This window comes from Meles meles, chromosome 8, assembly GCF_922984935.1.
Source record: "Meles meles chromosome 8, mMelMel3.1 paternal haplotype, whole genome shotgun sequence".
Lineage (NCBI taxonomy): Eukaryota > Metazoa > Chordata > Mammalia > Carnivora > Mustelidae > Meles > Meles meles.
The window spans coordinates 33,310,169-33,326,046 of NC_060073.1; the positions used below are offsets into that span (position 1 = coordinate 33,310,169).

At 44.1% G+C, this 15,878-nt stretch overlaps 1 protein-coding gene across 4 annotated transcripts in view; it reads left to right on the plus strand.

Annotated features, from left to right (window-relative positions):
* The first annotated feature begins 478 nt into the window (after window positions 1-478).
* Window positions 479-15,878, plus strand: part of MPPED2 (metallophosphoesterase domain containing 2) — a 181,445-nt gene continuing 166,045 nt past the window's right edge. The window contains exons 1-2 of one of the 4 annotated variants that reach the window (XM_046014303.1): window positions 479-524; window positions 6,769-7,017. In XM_046014303.1, the coding sequence (XP_045870259.1) occupies window positions 6,890-7,017 (128 nt within the window). In that variant the 5' untranslated portion in view covers window positions 479-524; window positions 6,769-6,889. Of the gene's footprint in view, window positions 525-1,065; window positions 1,237-2,351; window positions 2,799-3,065; window positions 3,165-6,768; window positions 7,018-15,878 lie in introns of those variants that run through there. The other 3 variants (XM_046014299.1, XM_046014300.1, XM_046014301.1) reach the window with 3 other exon arrangements.

Below are 15,878 nucleotides of genomic sequence, written 5' to 3' on the forward strand. Positions count from 1 at the left end.
TTGTCTTCTGTCTTCTAGCATTTCAGCAGCTTTTCCTTTCCTTAGATTGTTTGCATACAATCCTGAAAGTCGTTTTTGCCATTATCGAAAGTAGCAGAAAACAGGACCAACTTTGATTTAAAAAATGTTTTTTGAAGTGCTTCTTTTTTTTTGGGGGGGGGGGATACGTGCTCCCAAAACAAAAATGGGAACAATTAGAGTCTTTGGCCCTCCTCACCTCCCTATTCTGAACGTGCCTTAATTCGTGGAGGTGAAAAAAATTATCATCTGGATTGGCCTTTTCTTTCTCAGGCACAACATTGCAGAGAGAAAGGTGTGTGTGTGTGTGCGTGCCTATCTGGCTAGTTGAAAGGCTTGAGGAAAGAGAGCACAGCTCTCCCCCAGGAAAGCCTAAGCTCAGCAGATGGGAGAGGACCCAGGGTCGCCTTCCCTGGTTTGAGCCCCGTGCCCGAGCCGCTCCCCTTGCCCCTGAGGCGAGCTCGGCGCCCTGGAGCTGTGCCAGGACTCCAGACAGAGCCAGGCAGGTCGGTGGATGGGGGGGCCTGGGTGTTCTCTCTGCAGAAGACGCCCATTTGGAGGGAAAACTCCCTTTATTTTTCTGGGGCTCCGCAGCTGCCCCCCTCCCCGGTCCCCTCTCATTTCTACGCTGATCACACTCCTGATGATGAACTTGCGGCTCAGCTTCCTGCTGCCTGCTTGACCCGAGAGCACCAGCAGGCTGCCGGCCTCGCCCTCAGCTCCCTCCTCCTCTTGCAACCTAAGGGCCTCGGGGCTCGCGTGGGGGTTCCAGCGGGCCCGGGCTGCAGGAGGGGCGCGCGGGGGCGCGGGGTCCCGCCGGGGAGCGCGCACGGAGCGGCGCCTCAGCAGCCCTGCTTCCTGGAGCTGTGCTCCTTTGACCCCAGTGGCAGTCCCTGTCACTGCACCGCTCGCGCTCCCTCTGGCTCGCCGCGCCCTCGCTCCCTCTCCTCGCCCCCTCGCTCGCTCTCTCCCCAGAACGAGGCTGCTCGGGTCCTTTCTCCCCCCCAACCCCCGCCTCCCTCTCGTGCCGCGCCCCCCCGGCCCCCCGCCCCAGCCCGCGGCGGGACCTCCGGGGTCGAAGGTTCTGGCCCGCCCGCGCCCCTCGCCGCCCCCGCGCGCCCCCCGCACGCCTCCCTCCGGCTCGGGCCGCTCAGCGATGGATCGCCTGCTCGTTGGGCGCTGAAGCATCCCCGGGACCCGGAGCGCAGCCCGGGAAAGGTAATCCGCCCCGGGAAGGGAGGCGGAGGGCGGGGGAGGGGGAGGAGGCGGCCGGGCGCCCGGTGCCGCGCGCGAGAGGAAGGGAAAAAAAAAATGCACACACAAAGCGGAGCCCGGGTGAGAGGTGCCTTGTCAGAGGCGCGTGCGAGGGGCTTGGAGGCTGCGGACCGCGGCTGCCCTGGTGCTCCTGACGTTCGCGCGAGCGGGCGCTTCCCGGGCAATTCGGAACCCGAGGAGGGCGTATTTTCTACCCCAGAGCGAAAGCAAATTCTTTTTCAGGAGCTACCTCCCTCCCACTCCCCATCTCGCCCCTCTGCTCATCTCCCCTCCCCCTTCCCCCAGTCCTAAGCCCCCGACCTCTCGGGGTCCCCACCTCCAGCTCCCTTCTCTACCGGGATTTCTTAGGAGGGGTGAAGGGGGTGTCCGCGAGGGGCATCAGCGAAAGCCGGGCGGCGAGGATGGGGGTGGGGAGGAGGGCAAGGAGAGCTGTTTACTAGAAAGTCCCGGGGTTATGTGTTCGAACCGCCCCGGCCTAGGCCCGGGTGCATTGTGTTGGCCCGAGCCCCGGGCGCCCGAGGCGGCCCGAGCGAGGTGCAGTGGCCGGGAAGGCGCCGCGCAGCTTTGTGCTTGGGCTGCGCTCCGCTGTCGCCCCCGGGGCCGCCCGCGCGCGCGCAGTTCCCGCGCGGGGCTTTTTCTCACCGTGTCCCCGCACCCCAACCTCGCTGTCCCCTGCCGCCTCCGGTCTCTTCACGATCGCAGCCTGCGGAGCGAGCCGGCGACCCGGGCAGGGCGGCGGGGGTACGAGCGGGGAGAAAAAGTAACCATTGCCGCCCGATTTCTTCTCCAGAGAAGGAGTTTCTTTGCTATTTACACGGAACAGGGTTATCTTTTTAAAGCCTTTGAATTCCGGTGTTTTGAGGCCTAGGAGCTGAAGGGGGCATTTTTCTGGAGATCGCGGAGGGAGTTAGAATCCACCAGTAAGAAATTAAGGATGCCCCAGTGGGGTAGATTTAGAGAACATTTACTAACCCCCTCCCCCAACGTACCCCAAATTCAGTGCAAATGCGGGTCATGCAAACGTGTAATTGATTTAGATGCTGCAAACAAACACAAACAGGTCAGGGTGGAAAAAAACAAACAAAACTTTAAGAGAAAGAAAAGATTTCTAAAGAGGGGGGAAATCCGTGGCCTCCACACCCCCTTCTAACGCTCCCTCCCTTCCTTTCTCCGCGGCTCCAGGAAAGCAGCCCGGCAGCTCCGGGGCAGAGAGCGGGGAGGTGGCGGCGGCGGCTCCGGGCGCGGGCTCCGCTCTGAGGGTTCGGGGATGCCAATGCGCCCGCGAGGCTGACGTCGGGGGCGTGGGGCTGTGATGCTCGAGCGAGGATGGCGCGGTGTCAGAGCCATTGGCCGCCGGTGGTCATCAATCAATCCGGGGCTGGGGGAGAGAGAGAGAAAGAAAGACAGGCACCCAGCGGAGCCCCGGCCGCGAGCGCCAGCTCCAGCAGGGCCAGCAGCGGCGGCAGCAGCGGAGGCGACGGTGGTGGCAACGGGGGACTGAGCGAGTAAGGCGAGCTGGTGCTCCAGGAAGGAAGGGGGAGCTGTAGCCCGGACGAGCCGGCCGTGAGCCGGGAGGGCAGGGCGAGAGAGAGAGAGAGAGAGAGAGAGAGACAGACAGACAGAGAGAGAGAGAGAGACAGACAGAGAGTGAGTGAGTGTGTGTGTGTGTGTAGTTGCTGAAGGACACCCCCCTAACTGCCCACCCTAGATTTAAAACAAACAAACCAATCCAAAGTAGAGAATTCCGCGCCCCCCCGCCCCACCATATATAGGCTCTACGCGTTGCCAGAGGCGCAGGAGAAAAGTCCTGCCCTTTCTCTCCGAAAGAATGTGCCAGGCGGGTGTCCGCAGTGCTGGAGACAAGTTCAGGTGTAAGTGCGGCGGGGTGGGGTGGGGGCGCTCTGTGGACAGAGGCACGTGGAACTTTGTGCATCCCTCTCAAAACCCTGGCGGAGACGCCTCTGAGAAGGCTAGTAGGCATCGCTCCGGGATACAGGGATGAGTAACTGGAGGTGGGCATACAAGCGTAGGGGCGTGAGCTGAGAAATCACTCGATCCGTGCGGCAGAGGGAGGAGAGAGCGAAATTTGATAGAGTTTGGAGCAGGCGAGTTCCAAAGTCCGGCCTGGCGGTAGGGCGATCTTCTGAGGGCTGGTGAATAAAATGAGCATCCTTGTTTAAACGAGGAAATCACGGGCTCCTTTCTCATAGGCTGTGCCGAGCGAGCTCGGGTAGCGAGGTCATCAGTTGTTGCTTTGAAACTTTTGGTAAATTGGACTTCTGATGTCTAGGAGGTGGAGACATTTAATTCCTCAGCTTTTAATCCTTTCATTGCCAGCAGACTTTTAAAAGGTTTTCCAGCCAGATTCCTGAAAAAGAACATTGCAAGTTGCACAGCTTAAGGGACGGGAGACGGATTGCTGTCTAGGAAATGCAAAATGAGCCCACATGATTTTTTTTTTTTTTAAAGCGAAAATCAAACTAGCACCAGCATGAATGTTTGGCAATGTAAGTCCCTTTTAGAGTTTCCTTTAGGATTCCTGGCATTTAGTACCAAGTTCCTTTGTTTTGTGGAGCAAATGTGCTGAAATATAAAAATGAAAATTAAAAGAAAGAATACTGGTCTCTTTAAATATTATATGTAAAAAATGATGTAAGTGTAATGAGAATGAGATGCTCCAAAATCTGAACATTTGGAAGATTTTACTGCCTCATTATGTGAAGCAAGGTAGATCAGCTTCTGGATAGTTCTAGGATAGTGTATCACTCTGTCTTGTTTAAAGCTTTTCCCAAATTTCACAGGTCAGAGGAGGGGCCATTATCCCCTCTCTTTGAGAGTTTGCTAGGAAAAAAAAAAAAAGTCTTCTCCATGTGTTGGTGTTTAATATCTGAGTCGGGGTGAACATAGTATTTTAAAAAATAAGCCTTTTCTTGACTTGCCTGTAAAGGTTCCTGTGAAAGTTTTGAAGCTCTCTGCCTCAGTCCAACAGTTTCTTCAAAGGACTCCAGATTAAAGGAGGTAGACACTGCAGGTGCACTCTTTCGATAAAACATTTGAAAGAGAACATGGTGAATATGAATTCAAATGAGGTGCCAGCCACCCATTTAGCCCTTCAGAGTTACAGGGGTCTGTGCTTGCTGATGAAAAGATGTTCTGTTTGTCTTGCTGGGGCAAAGGTGCAAAGAGGCACAGATGTTCTCTTGATAGAAAAGGCAATCGGACTTGGACTTCAGGATAGACTGGACCATGGAGGAGTGTGAATTGATCACCTTCTACGTTCTCTTCTCTGCTTCAAATGGGAGGATCTAATAAGTACTCTAAGTCACTGCATAGATATTTACATAATAGGTGTGGAAATTTTATTTCTAGGCTCTTTCGCTTAGTTTAATTGATGAGTTCACTCCAGAAACATTTAAACCTTTTTCTGGCGCAGAGTGCAGAGATCGTTACAGAGAGGTCACTGTGGTGTAGACGTGAATTTTGTTTCCTCTGCTTTTAATGCTGTGTATCTCACACAATAGGCATTGATGGCAGGAACACAAGAATTGCCATGTAATTTACACCACTCTTTAATTTATGCAAACACTAAGTTCTCGCGGTCTGAAAATGTGTATTTTTTTTTTCCCTCTGTGCTTTGATGGCTAACATTCTTTTTAATGACAGCCATTTCTGTAACAGGAAGATGTTTTCATTTGTATTTACTTTTCAGCGTGGCGCAATTATGCAGTTTTGCGCTTCAGTAGTGTCTCGGTACTTTGTGTCTCAAAAGAGAATTACAGTACTTAGAACAGGACTGCAATTTGAAGCAGGTGTTGTGTTTTACTGTTATGCAAAATAACAGTAAAATATAATTGTGGGGGAAATTAAGGAAACAGCTGCAAACTTGGTATGAAAACTGCTACATTATGATTTGTAAGCAGTTCTTATAGATATCTTGCATCAAAGGAGCAGGGAGAGATTTTAATTTAGTTAATCCTACTGGCCTGGTTGTCTATCAACTAGTGCTTAAAGGACTCCTACCTCCCATGAAGTCAGGAAGAAGAAAGAGAACCCAAAGTGACACTTTGTTTAAAATGCCAGAACACCAGGGATTCATCTTTTGGCAGTGGTGCTGTGCATTAGGAACGAAGGCAAGGTGGGTGTCATTTAGCTTGCTTTGCTAATAGGAAGAAGGCAATGATTTGAGTAGAACGCTGTGGAATTTCTTAGCCCAGCTAGCATATGGAGGACTGCACAACCCCCGGGTTGTAAAATAATAAAATAAATGGCCTATGGCAGGCCATCTGCCTTTTGCCTGATATCTAAGGTGTTTCATGCCAAATCTAAAGCTAATCTTATTATTCTAAATATTTTTATTTGAGATAACAGCTAAGATTCCCGGAGCTTAATGGTGCACATGGTAAACATATTCTGATGCAGAGCACTTCAAGTAAAGAGGGTGGGTTACCCAAGGGTTACTCAAGGAGGGTGCTACCCGTTTCTTCTCTGTTGCACCGAGGAGTTCCAACAGCTCTCAATTCAGGGATTTGCTCTCTTTGCATACCTACCATAAAAATAAACATGCTCATTTCTCAACCCAGTGCAGCAAATAATATATTGACAGTTACCAGAATAATCAAAACTAATGGAAATTTTGAAAGAATGAAACCAGCTACTGAGAATTATACAGCACCAAGTAAGAACGAGGTGGTTGACGTAATGGCCGCCCCCTTTCGGGGCTCTCTTTGGACTCTAAGTGGGGCTGTAATGAATGCATCCAAGTAGTGGTCCAAGCCTGGATGTGTTTGACTTTCTTCCGCGTGACTGGAGTGTTTGAAGAAATCATAATTACATTTAGCAAGAAGGATTTGCCTTACCATAAGATTCTTGGCCAGAGTGGAATACATATGTAGACCAGGCACTGAGTACCTATGTATTTGGGGAACTGCTTGTGAAAGAAAAAATTGTGTGTAACGTGTGCGTATATTACGTGTGTATTATAGTTATACACAGGTATCTGTTGTAAGTGTAGCATTTTAAACTTATATTTGTCATCGTGTTCTATGGCTGTGTTAAGCATTGAGATTCCACGTTATTCTATAACATCAACATTGTACAGACCAAGCATTCCAATTAGCAGGGCAAGTTTGGAAGATTCTCCACTTCGAGCACAAACCATTTATAGTTAGACTCCATGGCAACTGTGGATATTCCCCTTCCGTGATTCATGTTAAGTGCCGTAATTATAATTAAAGAGGAAATCTTAGTTGGAACACCATGGAAGTGATTTGCTAGCAGCCAGCAATGTGCTACAGAGTGCAGGGTCCGTTCCGAGGTGCATGCAGGGTAGTGTTGGGAAAGGCTGTGTTTACGAGGCAACGACACGTGTTAAATTTTTCCTGCGCCCATTTCATGTCTAGGTGTTGTCTTTGACATTTTTTAGAGCACCTTCTTTTTCCTTGTTCTCATTTTATTATTATTATTTTTTTTTTCCAGAAACGCACAGTGGTATTGATGAGTAGATCCTTGGGTTCAGAGGTTGGCTGAAACACACCATGCCTGCTTCCATCCTTTGCTCCGGAAAGTTGTGAATTGCTCATGCCTATAGGGAGGAAGGATGGCTCATGGGATTCCTTCTCAAGGCAAAGTTACCATAACGGTGGATGAGTACAGCTCAAACCCCACCCAGGCATTCACGCACTACAACATCAACCAGAGCAGATTCCAGCCGCCACATGTACATATGTAAGTATCACTCATGAACTTAAAAGAAATTAGCAATCAAGAAAATAGAAATAAAATTAGAAAGTCTCTAATGACTTCTGCCAGGGAGAATAAAAAGGTGTATGATTGGTAAAACAGATGGGTATCTGTGCTTCCAAATACAGCTCAGAGGAATACCCTGCATCTGTGTAACTTTCTCAGATTTTTCAGCGTACTTTCAAGCACAGTTTAACATTAGATCACCATATCTAGGGAGTGGTGGTCTGTTGCCCACATTTTGTGGATAACAACAGAGAGGTTAAGGTACTTGCCCGGTGTCACACAGTGACTTGGGCAGTCTCCTGACCCCTGGCTCAGTTTGCTTTACCTGTGTTGTTTGCCTCCCCGAGGAAATATTTCTTTAAAATTTCTGCAGCCCCCCCCCCCCCCCACCTCACCCCACTACCCCTTTACATTCAGCTGGGAAATAGGCCTAATTGGGACTAATTGTCCAGCCACTGCTAAATCCATTGTCTTGCCTGTTGCTCGTGGAACGTGTGCTGCATGCTGCAGGACTCAAACAATATGGGGAACAAAGGATTAAGGGACAGTGGAACAGTTGGTTCCAGGAATTGTACTTTTCTCTCACTCCCTAATACTATTGAAGTCATGTTTCAGTTTTTTAAACTGTTTAAGGAACAGAGTGTGGGAGAAATCCAGAGGCCAGGATTTTGCAGCACCTGCATGCACACCAGCCTCTTTCTGTTCCTCTGCTACAGGATGTGCTGGGCTTTCAGCAGAAGGGGCAAAAGGTCACCATCTCCCTAGTTGATTCAATGCCTGGTGCTCATTCTCTATTAGACCCTTCCAATGTCTAACATGAGTCTTTCATAGTAGGACTAAACCTCTTTGAACACCATTGTATAGTCAAGAGAGAAAGGAGGTTAGGGCTCTGTTGACTGTTTTTTCCATTCCTGGCAAAACTGAACTTGGGGGATGTCTAAGTCACAAGTTCTTTTTTGGTATTTGTTTTATTTGAGCATTTAAAAAATAGTAGGACCCCCCCCCTCCCCCATACACATACAACCCCCCCCCCCCCGCCCAAATTTGGAAACACTAATGAAACAAAAAGATCTCTCTTGACTGTCTAGGTATTAGTATAAATACTAGGATGTTATTTGCAAGTAAATTCTATAGTCAATGAATTACCTATGATGGGATTTCTGGAAAAAAAAGAGAAGAAAATGGGAAAGAAATCTTTGTGAATGGTTAGTGCTAAATTATTTTGAGGAATTTTATACTTTCCTTAAATCAATTTATTCATGATTATGGAGGATTGTTAACATGATTTTAAGGGAAAGTTTTTAAGGTGAATACGATTTTCCTTTGTTAAAATGGCTTTTCTGAACAATAAGTCTGTGTTCATTTCAAATTTTACTTTTATTCTTCTGCCTCTAATGATTTCTTTTTCTTCAAATACATTATAGAATTTGTGCAAGCTGTACTTGGGATACCTTTAGCTCTGTTCTGCCAGTGTGACGTTTTGTATTAAGGAATCACAAAGAACTTTGTGACTTCTGTTTCCTTTCACAAAAGAGAGTATGTTTTGCCTCAGATTCCTGAGAGGAATGGAGGATGACTGATAGGGAATAATCACCTTAAGTCTTCACTTGTTCATGGCCCTAGGATTCTGTTGGTGAACTGGGAACAAACAGAGATATTTAAAAAATCATGTAACCTTAGAACTAATCTGCTTAGATCTAGCCATGAAAATTCAAAGGATCAAATTACATACCCTTTTTGGAGGGGGAAAAAAAAAAAGTCTTGCAAAATGAGGTTTACAGTGGTAGCTTGGATAGCTCTATAGCCCCTCACTAGACTTCCCAGGTTGGAGTCAGCACTCTCCCACCTTCTGGGTGCAGCTGGCCCTTTCACCTTCATCACCTAGGGAGTGGTTGTTCTCTAACCCTTTGCTCCAGCTGCTTGCAGGTTGGCTCACTATCTCCTGAGCACACCTTGGCGGTCTCTGTGCCATTGCTTTTAGTGCTGAGGTGTGAGAAGCACACTTATGCTCTACTCATTGAATGCTCACCAAATGCCTCAAGTCAGTTCAGGCCTCTTTCCACCTATAAACTTCTCTCTCTCCCTGTCCAAACTGGCTGTGCCCCACTCCCCAGCACAACACCCCTAATCCCTACTTCAGCCCATACCACTTGGACATATTATCTCTCTATCCTTCGTTTCTTGAAAGCAGTGATTGAGCAGGTAAAAGGTGTTCAGAAATACCGATTGATGGATTAATCCAATGATTTGACTATGCACTGAGATGAGATATTATGATTGAGATTTGGAGAATTTCAGTGGAATTTTTCTGTTCTATCTCAACATTCTGAGTGTTTGTATGGAGGTGTGTGTGTCTTGTTGAGCAGCTGGCTCACCTTTTCCTTGCTTGCTGCCCTAGCACAGTGACTGACCCATACTAGGCATTCAGGTATCTTGATTAAATGTGATCATGTTATGTTTCTTTTATAGTTTTTTTTTTTTTTTTTTAAATGTGCCTAGTCTAAACAGAAACTTAAATTGACTGGAAAATATCCATAAAATATTTAGTCTAAAATTTTTTTGGTCGTTCTGAAATTCTCGTGTCACGCCAAAGGTTTGTTCCTCTCCCTAAAAATATTTTGTCTTTTCTCCTTGAATAGTTGCTCATTATTTTACATGGGATCCTGACTATGTTTCCTTTCCTTTTTCACTTACAACTGAGGTCTGTGAAGACCCATTATGGATCACCTGAATTGAAATTAAAATCCTGGTGCCTTAAGTGATCCATTGTTTTCTTTCTCACAACCTAGTATAGGGTTTTCTTGCCATAATTAAGGAATAGCTCATTTGCCATTTAATTTAGTTGGTCTCATGTCAATTTTGTGACCCACCTTGGGCAATTTACTTGTCTTCTCCATTCCTTAGTTTACTCATTTGTACACATTTGCACCAAATGACAGTTATGGATCTTTTTAGCTCTGACATACTGGATTAAGATTGCAATTAAGACAACGGTTATTTGCAAGGGGTTGCTATAGGGGGAATACAGATACATAAAACTTGGTCCGCATCTTCATCCAGCTCATCACTGATTTCAGAACTCTTGTTTCAAGTGACTTTAGGAGATTTACTGCTTGGTGTTGGTTTGGTGTCTCCCGTGAGTTCTGACAAGGCTGCCACCAAGCTTTCTAAGAACCACTGGCCTGCATCTCTGCCTGTGACATAGGGGAGATTTTTTTTCTTTAACTGAAGTATAGTTGAAACACAATGTTACTTTAGTTTCAGGTGTACAACATAGTGATTGGACAAGTCTATACCTTATGTTGTGTTTTGTGGGTCTGTTTCTGCTTTTCTTGTCTGTTTATCCATTTGTTTTGTTTGTTTTTGTTTTTTAGATTCCATGTATATATATAGAAGTGAAATTGTATGGTATTTGTTTTTCTCTGTCTAACTTATTGCACATAGCATAATACCCTCTAGGTCTATCCATGTTGTCACAAATGGCAAGATCTAAAGGAAGATTTTTTTTTTTTTTTTTAAAGAAAGCAACTTCAAATGACCTTGGGAAAGAAAATGAAAGCACAGCTGGAGTTCATAAGGCAGAATTTAGCCGAGAATTTGTGTGTTCCTCTTACCCAGACTCTTGAACATAGTGATAGATGTGATGATTGAAAACCAACAATTAACGGTGTTTCATTTTAACACAATCCCTTCTTTTTTCCCAAGGAGAGTGTTGAGAAAATTGTTTAGTATTTTTAATGTTGGTGGGAGGAGTTGCTGAAGGAGCCAATGTGGATTTGAAGGCACCATAAAGATTTTGTGTATTTTTAATTATGTGAGGCCTAATAAAATATTATAAAACCCTTTTCAGCAGGACATCTAGCCATCTCGGCTTTTGCCCTGAAAGTCCTGTGTTCTGGGAGACCCATAGTCCTCTGCTAACCAGGATGGTTGATCGCCCTACTGAGGTTAAATTCTCACCTTCTTTAAGAACTGGTTGCTGGGAAGCTCAGATCAAATTTTATTTTCGGTTTTAGTGCCTTTGTTTGTCTTTGTCTTCAGTTGTCAACACTTGTGGAATATTACTGTGCTGTTGTTCTTTTAGACTGGTTTTAAGAAGAAGCATAGCATAGTGGTTGACCTCACCAGTGGAAAAGATTGTTAGATTTAAAGCCTGGTTCGAACCACTTACTAGCTGTGTAACCAACTGTGAAGAAATATATTAAGTTCTCTGTTTTCTTTTTCAATTTGTAAAATGTGGGCAATAAAAGTAGGGCCTATCTCAAAAGGTTGCTGTGAAGGTTAAAACAGTATTACTTGTAAAATTCTTAGAGGAGTTCTTAGTACATAGCTTCTACTCAATACATGTTAGCTGTTATTAATGATTGCTTTATTGATTCTGCATTTTTTTATTCTAAGCTGTCTCAATTCACTTTGAAAATCAGGGCAATAAAAATGAATGAGTAAGAAAATCACTGGTAAGTTTTGTCCTGTCTTCTTCAAGGAACCATTCCCAGCAAACTCTTCTGGGTGGGATATTTGACCGTCAGCGTTGGCAGATGTACTGACTTCTTGGTGCCTGTCAAGGTCATAAACAGCCTGGGATTATTTCACTTAGTTCAGTTACTCCTTGGGAGTAACAGTCCCATGGGGAGAAGGAATACAGTGAACTGAGTGTTGGCCGGTTATTCCTTGTGGCCTGTTCTCAGGGTCTTGTACCCTCATCAGTGTCTTGGGCTCCCCTCCTATGGTAGTGGTTAAAACAGCAGCATTAAGAATTAACTATAATTAACCAGGATTGAGTGCAAAGGGCCACAACTTTGGCTAGGGAATGAGGACAATATTCATATGATAACTGAGAATGTGGTCTAGAATCAGAGATCTCTATACAAGTGTTGATCCTGCCAGTTACTAGCTTGGCTGAACAATGATGGACAACTTATTGAGTCTTCTCATCTGTAGAATGGGTTGAATGATCCTTTAAGATAGTTGTGAATATTAAGTGAGATAAAGCATATGACATAAGTGAGTATTAAGTGAGATAAAGTCCAGCTTGTGTTCTCCTTACTCCTCATTGCATTATAAAGTATCTGGTCAGTATTTGCTTGGACGTTCTGAATCAAAAATGATCTGAAGCTTTTAGGGTAGCTTGGTGATCATTCCATGTCAGATTCTTACCGGACTTCATTTGTGGGTGTGATCTGAAGTTTCATTTCTCGTGCTGGGAAGTAAATGTTTATATCAGGTCTGTATTAGGCATCCTTAGGTACAAAGATGGAGTTACACAAGAGAGTTATGGGATGGTGCCTTTGGTTAAAAAAATATAAAAGTGTGTAGAAAAATAAATAACCAACATTACTGGTGATTATTTAGGGAATGAATTTTGGGGGAGGGCATTGGAGTGGATAGAGACCTTTCACTTTTTGTTTTATATACCTTTTTATATAATTTGAATTCTTATTATAACAGCTATGTAATACTTTTATGACAAAAACCTTTTTTTCCAAGAATGATAATAATGTAATTTGTCTATAGGTGTCTTGCTGCCTTGTCTGCAAGATTTGCACTGATGGCTCCCACAAATCTTTCTTTGGCCTGCCTTCTTTGGGGGGCATTTTCTTCTATTTTGCATGATAACCAAGGAATAGATCAAAGGCTGTTTTTTGGGTCAGTATAGTTCCACTTGCTCACATATGGGAAGGTGGGACAGTGCCATAGAGGTTGTCTCCTTTCTAATCCTATACCTGAAGGGAAATTAATTAAGAAGTCTTTTTAGATGCATTTTTGGAAGCCATGAGAATATACAGTATCAGGAAATAAGTAGTTTGCTGTAGACTACTTGATAGTATTTCAGAGAATCTGGATTCAAGTCCTGTCCTGGTCACTAAGTAGGTCTATGGTCATTAGTACATTGGGCTTGTCTGAATTTCATGTTCCCCACCAAGAACCTGGTGTCCTTTTAACATCATCGCCTCCCGCTCCAGCAGTTTCGGATTTCTCCTAGTGCTTATCTTATCTTCAGGTCTGTTTGAAATTAAGAATATAAATCCCTCATCAGTGGTATTCTGTAGGAAGAGGGTATAATGGTGAGGCGTCATGGGGATGTGGTGGAGGGGGAGAAGAGAAATGAACCCCTAACTCTCACCCAGAGGAAGACTGATACCAACGAGTGAGGGAATGTTTGGGGCTCTGTCAAGTTGCACTTTACTGACAAGGTAGAAATTCATCCTTTACTCTGGAGCTAAGGCTGCATTAGCTGTTAGAAAAAACATTCTAAACATTTTTTTTCTCTTGGTAAGCCACTCATTCTCATTACAAATTTATCACTGGCCTGCACATTAGCATGACCATAATTTTTGTTAATGTTTTCAATCTGAAATTCATGGTGGAGATGCTGAATGGCTCTTTTCGTTTGCACTCATATGTAAACACAGAGTATTTTTCTTTTCCTCTCTCAGTTCTTTTTTTAAAATAAGTTCTTTTTCCTATACACTCCCTGGGGGTACTGGTCTTGTGGTCCGTGACAGTTTGACTTCATTTTAGAGCTGACTTTTTTTCTTATTCTGTAGATTCCTTTGTTTGCATTCGAGCATTTAAAAGAGCAACCTAAAATTAGAATTTTTTGGTTCATATGGGGGTTCGTTCTTAGAACCCTGGCTGTATGTTGCATAGTTGTGTAGTAATCTTTTGTTTGTTTGTTTTTTAGTTATTTGACTTTCAGGGAGGGTAAAGAATTTTGACAAAGTAAGTAAATCTGCTATGGTATGCCTGGATTTTAAATTCTGAAATACTTCCCTACATTTATAGAAATAAAGATTCATAGAGAAAGTGTGGCCATAGTCAATGGATAGACACATCCTGAAACTGGGAAACGTCGAAGCACTTCTCCTTATGGACTGAATCTATCGCTTGCTCTCAGTACAGTTTTTGTTATTATTATTATTTTTTAAATTTCCTTCATGGAGATGTTTTGAAGAAAACACACAAAATGGCTAACTAGCAAGTAATGCAGTTGGGAGTCTGTATTTGAGACATTTTTAATTTTAATTCTGAGACTTTAGAGCTTGTGAAGGTGCAGATTTTAAGATACCAAAACCAAGCCCAGGTCATTGAATCTACCACGTATTGTACAGCAAACTGTTGGTAGTTCTGAATTATTTCCAGAAAGGAAAAGAAGTTTGCTGAGTCTCAGAAGATCTGTCGATCAGCTTGTTTTTCTTCCTTTTCAGGTTTTTCCTCAGCTCTGTCGTTCCCTGCTTTTTCCCCCCTTTTAGACTTCTACAGGATGCTGGAAACTAAACGTTTCAGTAGCCATCCTGGCATGATTTAACTATTATTTTAATATCAGTAGGAACAAAATTTCCCCCCTTTTGCAGACCACCATGTTAGTCTGGCCCTTTTTTTTTTTTTTTTTAAATGGAAGTACACTTGGAGGCTTTGTCTGTGTAGAAACACAAACTCTGCAAAGAGGAAACTCTGTTGGATTTATTGGCCCTTGCAGTCTTTGGGCCTGCATATTTTTATTCTGTTTTGTTTCGGAGATTTTTTTTCTTCAATTTCTGTCCCTGTAGAAGGGCAAAACGTATGTAAGAAAATGCCTTTTTGCAAGCTTTCCATATTTTCCTCTTTACCACAAATCAAGACTGTAAGCCCCTCTAGTGGGTTTAATTTTTTGTGCAGTTTTATATTAAATAGTAAAGCTCTTGATACTAGTTGAAAAAAAAAGGAAAGACAAAGAAAAACTAGGACCATTAATAAAGCTAACAGGTAAATGTTGAGCACTTGATATTACTGAGCTTTAAAATGCCAAGTGAGAATTAAACCATTCTTAGTCCCTCTGTTGGTAGTGGCTTCCTTGAAAGATTGCCGTAACACAGATTCTACTCAAGCCCATTTATTTCTTTGTGCAGAAAGCTTCTGAAACCTTCCAGCTCAAAGATTTGATAATTCTTGGATTGGAAAAATATCTGTTCCCATCTTGTGGTGGGCTATTTTGGCATTTATACTGATTGGCTAAGGAAAGTGGCTTACTTGTGGTATTTGGGCCACAGACCAAGTTTCAAACCGTTTACATATTGCACACTTAGTTTAAAATGTGTTTTGCACAAGGACTTAAAACCGAAATCAAGAAAAAAATTAAGTCTTCCACCAGCTAAGCAACTTAAGTATGTTTCCCTAATTTCGTGATTTAGCCTTTTGCTATGACATAGACAGTATACTAGCTCTATCTTAGTCCTGAGTTTTGGAAAATAGTTTTCTTTTTGTTTTATTTTGCCTTGCCTTAAGACTTCAAAGGTAACTACAGAAGCCTATCAGACTGCACTAGATACTTTCTATTTATAATTTTTTAAATCACAAATATCATACCCCTCGCTCTTGGTTTTACCTTATGTTTAACATATTCCATTTTTTTAAAAGATTTTATTTATTTATTTGACAGACAGAGATCACAAGTAGGCCGAGAGGCCGGCAGAGAGAGAGAGAGAGAGAGAGAGAGAGAGGAGGAAGCAGGCTCCCCGCTGAGCAGAGAGCCCGATGTGAGGCTCATCCCAGGACCATGGGATCGTGACCGGAGTTGAAGGCAGAGGCTTTAACCTACTGAGCCACCCAGGCGCTCTTAACATATTCCACTTTAAAAAATATTACCAACTTTTGCGTACTGGTCTTGTCTCGGTGGGCAAGGAATGTAATGAGAAGATGTGTGTTTTATGAAGAGGAGAAATGGGAATATGTGTGAAGGAGAAAGAGAGAGGGAGGGAGGAAAGACACGAGAAAGAGACAGACAGACTAGGAGGTAAATACATTAGCTCATAACACTTTCTTGCAATTATGATGTTCCTGGCCTTGGGCTTGACTGTAAT